This window comes from Coregonus lavaretus (genome assembly GCF_964263955.1).
Source record: "Coregonus lavaretus genome assembly, contig: SUPER_35_unloc_3, whole genome shotgun sequence".
NCBI lineage: Eukaryota > Metazoa > Chordata > Actinopteri > Salmoniformes > Salmonidae > Coregonus > Coregonus lavaretus.
The window spans coordinates 2097413-2115392 of NW_028167179.1; the positions used below are offsets into that span (position 1 = coordinate 2097413).

At 44.4% G+C, this 17980-nt stretch overlaps 1 protein-coding gene across 1 annotated transcript; it reads left to right on the top strand.

Moving 5' to 3' along the window:
- The first annotated feature begins 690 nt into the window (after nt 1-690).
- LOC311110348 (uncharacterized protein) lies at nt 691-17748 on the top strand. Its single transcript, XM_084188892.1, has 8 exons — nt 691-1174; nt 5167-5279; nt 5514-5625; nt 5802-5959; nt 8738-8828; nt 9114-9238; nt 15626-15719; nt 16224-17748. Exons 1-8 carry the CDS (start codon nt 877-879, stop codon nt 17231-17233), a joined length of 2001 nt encoding a protein of 666 aa, XP_084045018.1. The 5' UTR covers nt 691-876; the 3' UTR covers nt 17234-17748.
- Nucleotides 17749-17980: the final 232 nt, after the last annotated feature.

The following is a 17980-nucleotide window of genomic DNA, read 5'->3' on the forward strand; positions in this document are numbered from 1 at the left end:
TTGATATACCACACACACACACACACAAACACACACACACACTTTGGTTGAAGCAAGTTGCCAGACCACTAAGTGCCTTAGACCATCCATACTACATACAATGTGTTGTGCTGTTCCGTGCCTGTGCATATTCAGCGTTATTAAACCACCTCAACTGGAATCTTACCAGTCTGTCATCTGTCGGGAGCACACGGGAGCGAACACATAAAGTAAAACTTAACCTAAAGAATATACAGTCCACCAAGTCCTCACTTACAGTATTGTACTGCAGTGAATGGAGTGGGTGGAGTAGAAAGTGTTGCTGGGCATATAGACCTCAGTCCTCCATGAAATTAAACCATATATATACATTCTACAGACCCTAGTGAGTAATCCCAACCCCACTTTTACGTAGGCACCTAGAATAGTTCTCTCTATAAGCCAATATGTATTTCATATACAGTGTATTGTGTCGGGGGCATTTATTTGACCTTGGAACAAATTTTAAAACCCACATTTAATGCAAATGTCACGTAAATATTAAAACATGAATCATTATTAATGTTTAGACAATTATTTTCCATATATCATGAATAAATACAGGTTAATGACACTTCTATACTATTACGTGGGTAACATTTATTTTTAAAATTTCCGAAATTCTGTGACCCGGAAATACTTTTGTAGTGTTGGTGACGAAAGGCTGGTAGCACAGAAGAAGAAACTGAAGCTACAGAGCTAGCAAGCTACTTGTTTTAGCCCACTATTTATGTTTAATCACTTCGTCCAACTTAGTCGTTGTCGAAATTTGAAGTGAACGTGATTCAATATATCCAATATACATCGCATGAGACTGTATTTATCGACTTTTAGTGCTCGCGAGCCAATCGTCCAAAGATGTCGGGTCGCCTTGAGTTCCAGACACAGCTAGCTTCCATTATGGAGGTATTGGCCAATGCAGCCGTGGCAGAAATCTGCAAACTGGTAGACGACGACTATGCGGTTGTAAGTTTGCAAATGTCACAATGCCAAAGGGAGAACAAAGGTTTGAAGCGAAAGCTGAATCTTCTCGAGCTGAAGATGGCCCGTGGTTACGCCGAGCGAAGGCTACGGGAAAGCGCAATGAACAGCCGACCCAACAGCAGAGTTCATATCAACACCAATGACAAATTCAGAGAGTCGTCTTTATCAACTGGTAAGAAGAATGTCAGTAATACCATACCATCTTAAATACTAGTTTATTTGATTACCCTGCTGATTAAAATAAAATAAAAACACCACTGGAAAATAGGGCAGGCTGACATGGCCAAAATATCGTAGAACGGTGTTTTAATTTTTGACGATATTTGACGGTTCTGAATAATACGTTCTAAATATGCTTTATAGGTAGTGCATTAAAAACGTAAATGGTTTTAATGGGCTTTTTCCATTCTGATTGCTTTATACTGTTCAATCAAACTTCAGCCAAAAATAATAGGTGGACAAAACTGACAGTAAAGTAGTCCTTTTTGTAGAACATTACATAGAAATCAAAATCCTATTTTGTAGCCTCAAACTCTGGTACTGTTTCTATTTGCATAGTTATTTGTTTACTTCCAGCATTCATTTCCAGCATTTTCATCAATTTCTTCATTTCCTGCAATCATTTTATCATTTGCACACTAACGTTTCTGTTAAAGTTTCCTTTATGACAATAATTATTCTCCTCTTTCACTGTATTTTCGGCTTTGATTGCAGTTCTTACTTTCGCCACTAGGGGCAGTCGGCCGAATTCCGGGGCTCTATTTGGCAAGCTTGCCTTCGGTTATGTCTAGATGGGATACAGCTTTTGTCAAATTGATGTGAAAAGTTGCTTTTTTTTGCATTTTAGCTAACCCTATCCCAGGGGTCTCCAACAGGTAGATGATAGATCTGAAGCTACCAGTAGCTCACAGCCCGACGAGTAGTTCGCTAAGCAATTCTGAAAGTGCATGCATTTTTTTCATGTTCCATAGTAAACTGTCAAACATAAAGCTCCTCCCGGCTACTATCCAATCAAAGCTACATTATCCAACCCCTGGTTAGCCACTATTGGCATAAAAAGCCAAACGTAACACAATATCTGCCAATTGATTTCCAGCAGTATTGCTCGTCTGCCTGTTTGGTGCACGCATTTGTCTATCACTCCGTAAGTAGCCAGTTAGTGATGCTAGTCATGATGACCATCTTGTGGGTAGACAAAGACTTTCCCAAAAAAAATTCTCAATTAATGTTAACTGCAAAGTAGGCTTAACTGACAGAAATATATCATGATTATTTGTATAAATTGGGTGGGCATTTTTGCAAACTCTGCCATGACGTTCTGCAGCAGTAGGCCTAGCATCGCTGTGGTCCTCTGTAGCTCAGCTGGTAGAGCACGGCGCTTGTAACGCCAAGGTAGTGGGTTCGATCCCCGGGACCACCCATACACACAAAAAAATAATGTATGCACGCATGACTGTAAGTCGCTTTGGATAAAAGCGTCTGCTAAATGGCATATATTATTATTATTATTATTATTATTATTATTATCGCTAGACCGACACATTCCTCTTTGTCTAAATGCGCAATTAAAAGGGTATTGCACTCAAATCAAAATGTGTTCGTTTTTTTCCCCAGACCTCAAAATTGTTATTCTGATGGGATTTAAGCATTGACATGGATTCAGAACATCAGTTTCTCTATGAATAATTGTACTATTGAGAAAAATAGAATTTTATGGGGTCTTATTGCTTGTTTATTTAAGCAATAAGGCCTGAGGGTCTGTGGCATATGGCGGATATACCACCGCTAAGGGCTGTTCTTATGCACGACCCAGTGCGGAGTACAGCCCTTAGCCGTGATATATTGGTAATATACCACAAACCCCCAGAGGTGCCTTATTGCTATTATAAACTGGTTACCAACCTAATTAGAAGAGTAAAAATAAATGTTTTGTCATACCAGTGGAATACGGTCTGATATACCACGGCTTTCAGGCAATCAGCATTCAGGGCTCGACCCATTATTTTACAAGGTATGTTGACCGAAAACACATCTCTTGTACACCAAGGATCCGGGGTTGCAGGGTAGAGGGGAAGTGAAAAATTTGCCAATTTGAAAGCTAAAAAAAAAAGGTTGGAGACCCCTGCCCTAACCCTTTTCCTAACCTTAACCTAATTCTCCTAACCTGCTATGTTAATTCTCCTAACCTGCTGCGTAATTTCTCCTAAACATTTTGACAAGCTGTATCCTTTCTAGACAAAACCCTTGCCCTCCCGTAGTTGTTGACTTGTGCTAGAAAGTTAGTTAGCTAGCAGTTATTGCCATCATTTTTTCCAGTCACTACTGAATTATTTTATGTAATAAATCAAACATTAAAATAGCGTTATAGAAGTTCAAGTCAAAATCCAAACTGGTCCGTGAATGAATACCGGTATATCATTTTGACGGTTTACCGCCAAGCCCTATGGGAAAACCATAAAAACGTGTGTAATATTGACAGCTTTTTCCCCCATTGGGGCCACCTACACTGAGTGTACAAAACAGAAACACCTTCGTAATATAGAGTTGCACCCCCTTTTGCCCTCAGAACAGCCTCAATTCGTCAGGGCATGGACTCTACAAGGTGTCAAAAGCGTTCCACAGGGATGCTGGCCCATGTTGACTCCAATGCTTCCCACAGTTGTCAAGTCGGCTGGTAGTGGATCTCTACTCCAACTAGCTTGTTCCATCTTATTCCACAGATGCTCAATTTAACTGAGATCTGGTGACTGGGCAGGCCACTGCAGTAAGCTGAATTCACTGTCATGTTCGTGGAACCATTCCTGGACAATCCTAGCCTTGTGGCATGGGGCATTATCCTGCTAGAAAAAAATCTATTCGCAGATGGATACACTGCTGCCATGAAGGGATGCACCTGAGTGGCGCAGTGGTCTAAGGCACTGCATCGCAGTGCTAACTGTGCCACTAGAGATCCTGGTTCGAATCCAGGCTCTGTCGCCGCCGGCCGCGACCGGGAGACTCATGGGCGGCGCACAATTGGCCCAGCGTCGTCCAGGGTAGGGGAGGGAATGGCCGGCAGGGATGTAGCTCAGTTGATAGAGCATGGCGTTTGCAACGCCAGGGTTGTGGGTTCGATTCCCACGGGGGGCCAGTATAAAAAAAAATATGTAAGTCGCTCTGGATAAGAGCGTCTGCTAAATGACTAAAATGTAAATGTAATGTAAATTAGCAACGATGTTCAGATATCCTGTGACATTTAAACGTTGCTCCACTTTTATCAAGGGGTCCAATGTGTGCCATGAAAACACACCCTACACCACCCCCACAAGCCTGCAATGTTGACACGCGGCATGATGGATGCATGCACTCGTGGTTTTCTCCGTACCCTAGTCCTCCCCTCAGTGTGAAACAGAAGGAACCGGGATTCATCAGACCAGGCAATGTTTTTCCAATTCTCTAGTGTTTTCGTTCCTTAACCCACTGCAACCGCAGTTTCTTGTTTTTTGCTGAAAGAACTCTGTAAGGTCGTCAGCTGCCATACCCCGTTTGTGTCACGGACTAACGAGTTGTGCAATCTTTTATTGGTCTTTGGGCACCAGTGTTGTAACTGTAGCCCGTCTGTTGCTCTGCACAATTCGTGTCAGCCTTCTTTGTCCTCTTTCATCAATGGCCTGCCGTTGGCTGGATGTCCTTTGGATGGTGGACCATTCTTGATACACACTGGAAACTGTTGAGTGTGAAACCCAGCAGCGTTGCAGTTCTTGACACACTCAAACCGTTGCGCCTGGCATCTACTACCATACCCCGTTCAAAGGCACTTAAATATTTTTGTCTTGCCCATTCATCTTCTGAATGACACACATACACAATCCATGTCTCAATTGTCTGAAGGCTTACAAAAAATCCTTCTTTAACCTGTCTCCTCTCCTTCATCTACCCTGATTTGAAGTGATTTAACAGGTGACATCAATAAGGGATCATAGCTTTCACCTGGATTAACCTGGTCAGTCTGTCATGGAAAGAGCATGTGTTCCTAATGTTTTGTACACTCACTGTATACAGTCATTGGGATCCACCTTTTTTGGGGGGTTATTAAAATCTGACAAAGCTCATCTAGGCCAATGTTACCTCGTCAACCTGCAATTTTTTAAATCAGTAATTTTTAATCATTTTTTTTAATTATAGGTGGTGTCTACAACATACAACTGGATCCCATGGGGATGTGGTCAGGAGGACCTGTAGCCAATAATGATCACAACAACAGCTCCCAGATGCATCCCAATCCCATCCGAGACAAGGTAAATTCAAGAAACCAATCCTGTAATGCTGGTTGTCAATGTCTTACACAGTTCAAGAAAACAAATATACTTGGTGGCTAACCGTTATATTTCATTATAGCATAGTCCTACAGTACACAATGGCCCATTTTGAACCGTTTTGGGCACTTGGCAGCGTCTGTCACCAGTAGGTCATCATCAACCATGTTGTGGTGTATATTTATGCAGTTAATTCCTGACCTTTCTATCTTCCAGTCGCCAGATCTGCAGCTTGTGGAGCCTGAGTCTCTTCTGGTCAAAGAGGAGAGGATGGAGGATCCCCTTGGAGACGCAGAGGCAGACGACGTAACACTGATCGGAGAGGACGGTTAGTGTGTTAGTCCGTCTCAAGTTTGGTTGCTGTGTTGCAGATACTGTAATTACTCACCCCATGCATTTGATCAACATCAAGACTCCATTCTCACACTAGTCAACCTTGCCATAACTTTGACTTGAGTTAGCTCAACCATTAACCTGCTCTCATTCCCTTCCTCTCTCCTCCAGGAGTGGTGGAGTGTGGACCTCGTGGAGGCAGAGGTAGAACCGGCGCTGAGGACACCCCATCCCATCCACCCACTTCAGCCCATGGCCCAGAGCAGCTCAGCCAGCCTCAGCACCCCGAGCAGCAGCAGCAGGGCCCCAGGAACAGGCACCGTGTGGAGGTCAGTGGCTCGGCACCTCTCCTTAAGTCTGACAGTGAACCCCAACACGCAGGACTGCTGCACCAACCCCACCCTGCTGAGTTTGATATGTTCGGTGGTGATGACGACAGAGGGGATGTTCTAGGGCCGCTGGGCTCGTTCTTTAATGAGAGCAACCAGGCAGAGACGGCCGGGGCCGGGCAGCCATCTTGTTCCTACAGCACAGTCGCTGAGGCCGCCGCGTCGTTTCAGTCCAGGCACCGCCGTCAACTTTCACTTCCTGCTTCGGTCACCATCCACCGCCATCTCCCGGGGAAACGAGAGGAGGTTCTGAACGTCGACGAGGAGGAGGAGGAGGAAGGGAAGGAGCCTCCGGAGAAGTGGGGCCGCGACAGTGGAATGTCTGCAATGTTTGGGGGAGGAGGCAGGTTCCAGGGTAACCATGGCAGCATGGCCGCCCCATCACAATCTCGCTCCATCAATGACATTGCGATGCCGTCGACTTCCGACGCAAACGGGTGGGCACACGGCGGCGGGGGCAGAAACACTGGCGGCGGCAACACTGGCTTCCCCCTGACGAGGGACGGCAAGGTCCCCCACAGGACCAGTGCCCGGGAGAAACTGTTCATCTGCAACTTCTGCGGCAAGGCGTTCAACCGGCCCAAGAAAGTGGAGATCCACCTGAGGACCCACACAGGGGAGAGACCATTCAGATGCAACACCTGTGGGAAGATGTTCTCTGAGGCTGGCAACCTGAAGAAGCACCAGAGGGTCCATACAGGGGAGAAACCCTTCCACTGTGAGCTCTGTGGAAAAGGATTCGCCTGGATACGCAACCTCAAGACCCACCATGAGAGGAACCATCCAGACGTATATCCCCCGGACATGAACAGGGACATGAGCCCTAGTTTTATCTCACCTGGACTACTGCCCAGTCATATGGTCAAGTGCCACAAAGAAGAACATAGGCAAATTACAGTTGGCCCAGAACAGAGCAGTATGGCTGGCCCTTAAATGTACACTGAGGTCTAATATCAATAACATGCATGTCAATCTCTCCTGGCTCAAAGTACAGGAGAGATTGACTGCATCACTACTTGTCTTTGTGAGAGGTATTGACATGTTGAAAGCACCAAACTGTCTTGTTCAGACAGCTAACACAGCTCAGACAGCCAAACATACCCCACAAGACATGCCACCAGGGGTCTCTTCACAGTCCCTAGTCCAGAACAGACTCTGGGAAACACACAGTACTACATAGAGCTATGACTACATGGAACGCTCTTCCACATCAAGTAACTCAAGCAAGCAGTAAAATCTGATTTAAAAAAACCCCAGATAAAACAAGACCTTATGGCACAATGCGGACTGTGAAGAGACACGCGCATACGCTAACACATGCACTCTACACACACACATACATTGTAATATTGAGTATTGTAGTGGTGTAATGTGTTGTATGATGTATTGTTTTATTTTTTGTGATTTGAATCCTGTTTGGACCCCCCTGGGCAGCAGCTAGTGGGGATCCTAATATATACGAATACAAAATTAGCTTCACCTAACGGCAGGGGCAGGGCCCCAACTTACTCATTTAGTTTTCCTTCTCATCTTAAGCTAATCAAGTTTCCACTGTGTTTTAGAAACCAGCCTAATGTTTCTAGCCAGGAGGACGCAACCTTATGATTAAAAATGAATCAGGGGTGACCTACCATCTGGCGAACTAACAGACCAACAACTAAACACTGCTCTAGGGCCAGTCATCATGAATCACAACTCACTAGAGTCAGAGCCCCGATAGATGGGTACGCATGCAAATGTTCTGGGGCATGACGGGTTGTTTTGATTATGTACATAAGACATTTCATATCAGTTGACTAAGGGAGGGTGAATATCTGGTCCAAAATAAGCTACCGATAAGGTATTCATGGTAAATGTCAACCTTAAAGTGTAAATCTGGAGTGGATGATGCTGGTTAGTTTTGTGTACATATTTAAAACAGTACTGTATATCTAATGCTAAGGGAATATTTTACATTGGACAAATTAACTTTGTAAATAAGGCCCAGCGGCCCCAATAAGTTTATGAATGAGTGGCAGTTTGTTAAAGTAAATAACTTTTCTCCTAAAGAATCAGCATGTATTACAATGCCTCTTCTATGTTTTTTTGATTTTCTACATATGGAACTATTATGAATAAAATACATTCCTTACACTGAGGTTTCTGTCATTATTGAAATTAATAGTCAATGGTGGTTTATATGGCAGACAAAGGAAAGCTGAAGGGATTCAAATGACTAACCAATAAGAAAAGCTGTACTGGAGTTACTTGAAAGTCTGTCACACAGAAATATCTCCCACCACCTACAAGAACACTCATAAATAGTCAATATTTGTTTAATCCTTATTTAGCAAGACACAAGTTTGTTAATCTTCCAAGAAGTTCCTAATGTCACTTAATCTTTGTGAAATAAATTATATATATATATCAAATCACTCAAACCCATAAGGTCACTATAACCACAATATTTAATTGGACAGGTCCAATAATGAGGTTCTGAGTAAAAGACATCTATTAACTAATCAAATGATGCAACAAGATGCATATAAAATATCAGTAAACATCTTATATAGCTACATAACATACTTGTTGCATACATGTAAGATATACACAATTTGTAATCATTGGTCTGAATATTTATTCCAGTCACAGTTGTAGTGTGTGATTTAGAAATGAATATGATTCATTGCATAATAGTAATTGTGATATCTAATTCCTGGTCCATCCCTGTGTTTCCAGTCTGCAGCAGTGGAGGACAGAGACCCTGACATCGTGCTGATCAAGGTGGAGGATCTGGACCCACAGGGAGGAGGACTCAGCATCCAGGAGGGTGAGTGGAGACTACAGGGGTGGAAGGCGGTGTGTGGTGAAAGTGGGTAGTGGTGCTAACAGCAGGGCTTGGTAATCAAGGTGTTAGACTTATTAGGATCTGATACAAGGCTAGTTAGATCCCATGTAAAGACTACGCTGTTGCAGACATCCCTGCCTGTTATAGAGCTTTGAAAACATGTTATAATGGCATTGACATTCCCCAAGTTTAGCTCCATGGTGAGATCGCCCATTGATTTCAACACCAGCCAGTGGTGTGATTGTGACGCTGTATTCTCTTCACCAGGGCTTGAGGAGTCGACCAGAGACAACTACAGAGGAGGAGCATTACCCCTGGAGGCCACCCACCACACCTCACCCTCAGACCACACCCACCACCACCCCGGGACGACCAGGCACCACACCACGGAGGTCAGCTATGGCCGTGTGTCGTACGAGAACCACCCCCTTCCACTGTGGACGAATGGGGGCAGTGGTGGTTCTGGTGACACTAGCGTCCCAGGGCCGTCCTCCCTCAACCTCTCCTACCCAGCAGGCCCAGGCATGCTGATCATGGGAGGGAGGATGGGGCCTGCTGGCTCAGAGATGGGTCAGCACAGGGGTTTCACTGTAGAAGGCTCCGGAAGCTTCTCCGGTTCTATGGGTTGTAGAGAGGGGTCAGAGATGGCTGGTTATGAGATTGCAGAGGCACAGGGGGGTCAGGATACGTACAAAAGCGGGAGGAAGAAAGCGGTGAGGAAGAAAGCGTACCTCTGCAAGTTCTGTGGTAAAGGGTTCTCCTCCCCGGCCAATCTAGAACCGCACCTTAGAACCCACACGGGCGAACGGCCGTTTGGGTGCACGGTGTGCGGGAAGCACTTCTCTCAGTACTGGAACCTTAAGATCCACAAGAATGTTCACACGGGGGAGAGGCCATACCCCTGCGCGCTCTGTGGGGAACGCTTTGCCGATCCCAGCAACCTAAAGAAACACCAGAAACGACATCATCCTCAGCAGTAGTAGTACTAGATGGGACAGGGATATAATATCAACCATCTATTACAATATGAGGAGGGCCAGGTTTTTCCTGAAAGCTCAGATGGTTATAGATTTCAACTAGGACCAAGTGTTGTCCCTGATCACATGACCTGACCAGAAACAACTCTGATAGTTATAGGATAAAACTAGGACCCAGAGTTTTTCCTCTGGTCAGGTCACATGATCAGGAATCTCTTGGCCTTGAATCTAGACCCTATATTAGAATTAGTAAAGGGGCTTAGGGAAGGGTTGTTGGTGGAGTCTTAATCTCTCGTGGGAAGATGCACGTGCATTTGAAGCAATTACGCAAAGATTTTAATTTTGGGTGTCCGAGATTAGTGTAGTCTGGGTAATTTTGTCTTAGCTGGTGATGGTAATAAGCATATTTATTTGTTTTCTATTCATAAAGATGTATGAAAATTATACTATGTGGTGAGAATAGTGCATGTTTGATCAAATCCATTTAGAAGATAGATGATTCCCCTTATACAGTGGGGAGAACAAGTATTTGATACACTGCTGATTTTGCATGTTTTCCTACTTACAAAGCATGTAGAGGTCTGTAATTTGTATCATAGATACACTTAAACTGTGAGAGACGGAATCTAAAACAAAAATCCCACTCCTCCATACAGACCTTCTCCAGATCCTTCAGGTTTCAGGGCTGTCGCTGGGCAATACGGACTTTCAGCTCCCTCCAAAGATTTTCTATTGGGTTCAGGTCTGGAGACTGGCTAGGCCACTCCAGGACCTTGAGATGCTTCTTACTGAGCCACTCCTTAGTTGCCCTGGCTGTGTGTTTCGGGTCGTTGTCATGCTGGAAGACCCAGCCATCTTCAATGCTCTTACTGAGGGAAGGAGGTTGTTGGCCAAGATCTCGCGATACATGGCCCCATCCATCCTCCCCTCAATACGGTGCAGTCGTCCTGTCCCCTTTGCAGAAAAGCATCCCCAAAGAATGATGTTTCCACCTCCATGCTTCACGGTTGGGATGGTGTTCTTGGGGTTGTACTCATCCTTCTTCTTCCTCCAAACACGGCGAGTGGAGTTTAGACCAAAAAGCTATATTTTTGTCTCATCAGACCACATGACCTTCTCCCATTCCTCCTCTGGATCATCCAGATGGTCATTGGCAGGGGGACCTTGCGTGCGCTGCAGGATTTTAATCCATGACGGCGTAGTGTGTTACTGATCCCTTACCTTCCTCATGATCATTAATGCCCCACGAGGTGAGATCTTGCATGGAGCCCCAGACCGAGGGTGATTGACCGTCATCTTGAACTTCTTCCATTTTCTAATAATTGCGCCAACAGTTGTTGCCTTCTCACCAAGCTGCTTGCCTATTGTCCTGTAGCCCATCCCAGCCTTGTGCAGGTCTACAATTTTATCCCTGATGTCCTTACACAGCTCTCTGGTCTTGGCCACTGTGGAGAGGTTGGAGTCTGTTTGATTGAGTGTGTGGACAGGTGTCTTTTATACAGGTAATGAGTTCAAACAGGTGTAGTTAATACAGGTAATGAGTGGAGAACAGGAGGGCTTCTTAAAGAAAAACTAACATGTCTGTGAGAGCCGGAATTCTTACTGGTTGGTAGGTGATCAAATACTTATGTCATGCAATAAAATGCAAATTAATTACTTAAAAATCATACAATGTGATTTTCTGGATTTTTGTTTTAGATTCCGTCTCTCACAGTTGAAGTGTACCTATGATAAAAATTACAGACCTCTACATGCTTTGTAAGTAGAAAAACCTGCAAAATCGGCAGTGTATCAAATACTTGTTCTCCCCACTGTAACACCAAGGTATAGGTTCAACATACAACAAAAACCAGTAAATGGGTTGAAGTAACCATATTTGTTAGCAGTAAACTTGTAAATATCTTGTTGGGTGATGGTACTATTTTCTATTTTGAGTTCAAAATACTCTACGCTTATAGGGATAAGTCTATTGTGTCACAATTCTGTGAAACTTTAATCGATGTCCTTATCTTGTAATGTTAAAAGAAGATTAAAATGTTTCTTTGCAAAAACGATGAATGAATTAATGTGGTTATTAACATTACATTACTCCATCACAGGACATTCAATTTCCTCAACTGTGACACAATATCAATATCTTAAAGAGCATTCATCACATCCACAATCTATGCCTAAAATGGGAATAAAATAATTATCACTTAAAGATATTCTCCGGTACTTTTGTATACTTTTTAGCCAGTAGTTCTGAAAGTAACACCCACGAGCCAAAAGTGGTCCTGGAAAATTGCGTTCTACATCACAAATGTGCAGATGTGTGCACCACCTCACTGCTCTCTCTCTACTTTGTGCGCGTCTTGCTAGCTTTCACTCAAATGGCAAGGGGCTGAAGCTTATTGGTTGAAACTCGAATTGCTAAGGGGCTGGCCCACGTGGGGGTAAATGTAGGGAAAATGGCGCCACACAGCTTCCAGAAAACAGTCGCTTTCAAACAAGGGATTTTATGGATAATAGAGGGAAGACAGTAATTCTGCTCATAGATTATGCATGTATGAGCCACACATTGACACATCCAGCCCAAAGCGGGAGGTTTAAAAAATACTATATACTCACCAGTACCGGAGCATGTCTTTAACAAATTTACTAGTTTTAAGAAATTATTATTTATAGCATGGAAGTCAAAATGGTGAATTAGATTTTCCTAAATATATGTTTGATTTACAGTACACGGAGTATACAAAACATTAGGAACACCTGCTCTTTCCATGACAGACTGACCAGGTGAAAGCTATGATCCCTTATGGTTGACACTTGTCAAATCCACTTCCATCAGTGTAGCTGAAGGGGAGGAGATAGGTTAAAGAATGATTTTTCGCCATGAGACAATTGAGACATGGATTGTGTATGTGTGCCATTCAGAGGGTGAATGCCACAGGAATGGATATCTGAACATCATTACCAGTCAGGCGCATCCTTTCATAGCAGCAATGTATCCATCTGCAAATTGAGTTTTTCAGCAGGATAATGCCGCATGCCACAAGGCTAGGATTGTCCAGGAATGGTTCCACGAACATGACAGTGAATTCAATTTACTGCCCAGTCACCAGATTTCAATCCAATTGAGCGTCTGTGGGATGAGATGTAACATGCTATTTGGAGTAGAGATCCACTACCAGCCAACTTGACACAACTGTGGGAAGCATTGGAGTCAACATGGGACAGCATCCTTGTGGAATGCTTTCCACACCTTGTAGAGTCCATGCCCTGATGAATTGAGGCTGTTCTGAAGGCAAAAGCGGGTCCAACAGAATATTACAGTAATTACAGTAACCTCTAAATCAAATCCAATTTTATTGGTCATGTACACATATTTAGCAGATGTTTTTGCGGGTGTAGCGAAATGCTTATGTTTCTAGCTCCAACAGTACAGTAATACCTGACGATACAAAGCAATACATGTACAATTCTGAAAAAGAAAGGGATTATGAAATATATAAGTATTAGAACTAGCAATGTCAGAGTCCGGAATATAAATATTTATGTATATGATGGTGTGTATACAGTCGTGGTCAAAAGTTTTGAGAATGACACAAGTATTGGTCTTCACAAAGTTCGCTGCTTCAGTGTTATGAGATATTTTTGTCAGATGTTATTATGGTATACTGAAGTATAATTACAAGCATTCCATAAGTGTCAAAGGCTTTTATTGACAATTACATTAAGTTTATGCAAAGAGTCAATATTTGCAGTGTTGACCCTTCTTTTTCAAGACCTCTGCAATCCGCCCTGGCATGCTGTCAATTAACTTCTGGGCCACATCCTGACTGATGGCTGCCCATTCTTGCATAATCAATGCTTGGAGTTTGTTAGAATTTGTGGGTTTTTGTTTGTCCACCCGCCTCTTGAGGATCGACCACAAGTTCTCAATGGGATTAAGGTCTGGGGAGTTTCCTGACCATGGACCCAAAATGTTGATGTTTTGTTCCCCGAGCCACTTAGTTATCACTTTTTCCGTATGGCAAGGTGCTCCATCATGCTGGAAAAGGCATTGGTCGTCACCAAACTGTTCTTGGATGGTTGGGAGAAGTTGCTCTCGGAGGATGTGTTGGTACCATTCTTTATTCATGGCTGTGTTCTTAGGCAAAATTGTGAGTGAGCCCACTCCCTTGGCTGAGAAGCAACCCCACACATGAATGGTCTCAGGATGCTTTACTGTTGGCATGACACAGGACTGATGGTAGCGCTCACCTTGTCTTCTCCGGACAAGGTGTTTTCCGGATGCCCCAAACAATCGGAAAGGGGATTCATCAGAGAAAATCCTGTGTAGCTCAGTTGGTAGAGCATGGTGCTTGCAACGCCAGGGTTGTGGGTTCGTTTCCCACGGGGGACCAGTATGAAAAAATGTATGCACTCACTAACTGTAAGTCGCTCTGGATAAGAGCGTCTGCTAAATGACTAAAATGTAAATGTGAATGACTTTACCCCAGTCCTCAGCAGTCCAATCCCTGTACCTTTTGCAGAATATCAGTCTGTCCCTGATGTTTTTCCTGGAGATAAGTGGCTTCTTTGCTGCCCTTCTTGACACCAGGCCATCCTCCAAAAGTCTTTGCCTCACTGTGCGTGCAGATGCACTCTCACCTGCCTGCTGCCATTCCTGAGCAAGCTCTGCACTGGTGGTGCCCCGATCCCGCAGCTGAATCAACTTTAGGAGACGGTCCTGGCGCTTGCTGGACTTTCTTGGGCGCCCTGACGCCTTCTTCACAACAATTGAACCTCTCTCCTTGAAGTTCTTGATGATCCGATAAATGGTTGATTTAGGTGCAATCTTACTAGCAGCAATATCCTTGCCTGTGAATCCCTTTTTGTGCAAAGCAATGATGACGGCACGTGTTTCCTTGCAGGTAACCATGGTTAACAGAGTAAGAACAATGATTTCAAGCACCACCCTCCTTTTAAAGCTTCCAGTCTATTATTCTAACTCAATCAGCATGACAGAGTGATCTCCAGCCTTGTCCTCGTCAACACTCTCACCTGTGTTAACGAGAGAATCACTGACATGATGTCAGCTGGTCCTTTTGTGGCAGGGCTGAAATGCAGTGGAAATGTTTTTGGGGATTAAGTTCATTTTCATGGCAAAGAGGGACTTTGCAATGAATTGCAATTCATCTGATCACTCCTCATGACATTCTAGAGTATATGCAAATTGCCATCATCAAAACTGAGGCAGCAGACTTTGTGAAAATTTGTATTTGTGTCATTCTCAAAACTTTTGACCACGACTGTAGACATTATGGACAGTATATAAATAGAAAAGGTGTGTACAGCGGTAGTTATATAGGATAGGACTATAATACAGTATATACATATGAAGTGGGTAAAACAGTATGTAAACATTATTAAAGTGACCAGTGTTCAATGACTATGTACAAAGGGCAGCAGTCTCTAAGGTGCAGTGTTGAGTACCGGGTGGTAGCCGGCTAGAGTTCTGGGCAGGGTACTGGGCGAAGGCCGTCTAGTGGTGACTGTTTAACAGTCTGATGGCCTGCAGATAGAAGCTGTTTTTCTGTCTCTCTGCCCCAGCTTTGATGCACCTGTACTGTCTCCACCTTCTAGATGGTAGCGGGGTGAACAGGTCGTGGCTCGGGTGGCTGAGGTCCTTGATGATCTTCTTGGCCTTCCTTTGACACCGGGTGCTACAGATGTCCTGGAGGGCAGGCAGTGTGCCCCCGGTGATGCGTTGGACTGACCGCTATCTATCTAGAGTTTAGTTCATCTCATAGGCTCTTTCTCCTCTCTTCTTCCTAGTTTGCAGCTCCTGAATCAACTCCATCAACACTAAGACTGGGACAGAACCTGGGAAGTATCACACCAACAGGAGGACCTGACCTGACAGCAGAGTGTAAGTGGAGAATGAAAATAAACCAGGAATGCATGATAACCGTGTCGGCGCCCACCAGACAGTGTCACTGAGCTACTCACTTATAATAGTTTACTAAAAGCTATTTTCTTAATGAGGAGGGAAACGAGGCTAGTTCAGTCCCCCTTTAAGTTGAATGCACTAACTGTAAGTCACCGTGGATAAGTGTGTCTGCTAAATCAGGGTTTTCCAAACTCGGTCCTGGGGTCCCCCCTGAGTGCATGTTTTGGGTTTTGCCCTAGCACTACACTAATTAAAATAATCAAAACTTGACGATGAGTTTATTATTTGAATCAGCTGTGCAGTGCTAAGGCAAAAACCAAAATGTGCACCCAGGGGGGGTCCCAGGACCGAGTTTGGGAAACCATAACTAAAATGTAAAAGGCCTCTCTAGCTTATTATCCTTTACCATAACTTTTAACTCAGAATGAGTGTCTTAACTAGTATTTACAATAAACATGCACCTTTTCCATGTTCCTTATCCAGGTACTGTGGAGTCCTCCAGACCCACACTTCCCGCCCCTGCCTCACAAAAAGGTATTGGAACCACCAGTCCCACAGCGAGCCTAGGTAATACAGCCAATGTGCCCAAGGGAGCGCCAGACAACACACCTCCAACCCAGACCACACAACAGCTCAGCAAGCAGAGAGCAGCCAACACGCAAGGCTCTGAGTACTCACTGTTTGAGCTGGAGACCTTCTTCACGCGCTGGGCCCCAGACACATCGGCATCAACAGCGCCCTCCGGTGGTCCCTCGTGCTCCTACACCGACGACACTACAGACACTGACCCAGACTGCCTCATAGTCGACCCAGAGCCTCATCCCCAGCTCCCCTCAGCGACTGTCAGGCCCACAGGGGAGGGTGTGCCTTTCTCTGGGCATCAGGGAGTTCAAGCAGCCACTCTGGGTGTGGGTGGGGCCATCCAGGGGCATCCCACATGGAGCAGGGCAGCCATTTTGAGAGCGTCTCAACAAGCACATCAGCGGCAGCTTCAACGACGCCTCAGAGCACAGCAGCTACAACAGACTCACCCAGAAAACCCAACTACCTCCACCACCAACACTACTAGTACCGGTATGTCTTCCCAATCCCTTCACTCCCTGGTAGGTCTACCACCAGGGAGAGGGGCTACGGCCAAAGGCTTTGCCCACATCGAGGTGACCCTGGCTGGACAGCAGGCAGCCCAGCTGGCCCAGCAGCACTGCGATGCGGCCGGGAGGAGAAAGAGCTACGTGTGCCGAGCCTGCGGTAAGGCCTTCACCGGTCAGTCCAACCTGGAGGCTCACCAGAGGGTACACACAGGGGAGAAGCCGTTCAGGTGTGCCACCTGTGGGAAGATGTTCTCAGAGGCTGGCAACCTGAAGAAGCACCAGAGGGTCCATACAGGGGAGAAACCCTTTGCCTGTAGCCACTGTGGGAAGTGCTTCGCCTGGATATGCAACCTCAAGACGCACCAGCAGTCAGTCTGTGGAGGTGGAGGAGGAGGGGTGTGAGGCATAGAATTAGAATCAGTAGACTGGACGGACATGGTTCTAAAATCTACAATAGAATATTCCTCACACAGACATTAATGGGAATTCATTCTAATTCTATGTTGTGCGAGCAACAACACCCCAAACCTCCAAAACAAACACTACAATACAAAGGAAATGTAAAAGGGATTAGCAGAATGTTGTCTTTACATGTGACACTTTTTTCCTCTGTTCAACTCCAGATCTTTGTTACAGTAGTTAAAATAAGGGGCTTATAATTTTATGGCCGACATACTACCTTAGGCGATTATTAGATAAAGTATCTTTATTTGAAAGTAAAATGTGGAATTAATATCGAATATCATGTGCGTATTTTATGAACAAATGTATTTTTTATATTATTAAGGTACACCTTTTTTTTATTTGCAAGATTTGACATGTACTAAATAATTGTCAATCTGTGTCAGTCATTCAATAGCAAGTAATATAATGTGGTCACAGACAGTAACATCAAAATAAACATATTTTCTTAACACAATAAGGTAGTATTTGGTACTAAATATTCACAACGATTATGAACTATTCTGTGCTTTTGTTAGACCAGCAAGTTTGTTTTAAAAATCAGTTTTCTGACTTGCTACCTAGCCACATCGCTCCGGCCAAACGCCACGCCCACTAGCGTTTATTTTCCACGATGAATGTATGGACTCTGAAGCTATCGATATAGCAGCGGAATTACATAAAAAAGGCAACACACTTTCACCCGTA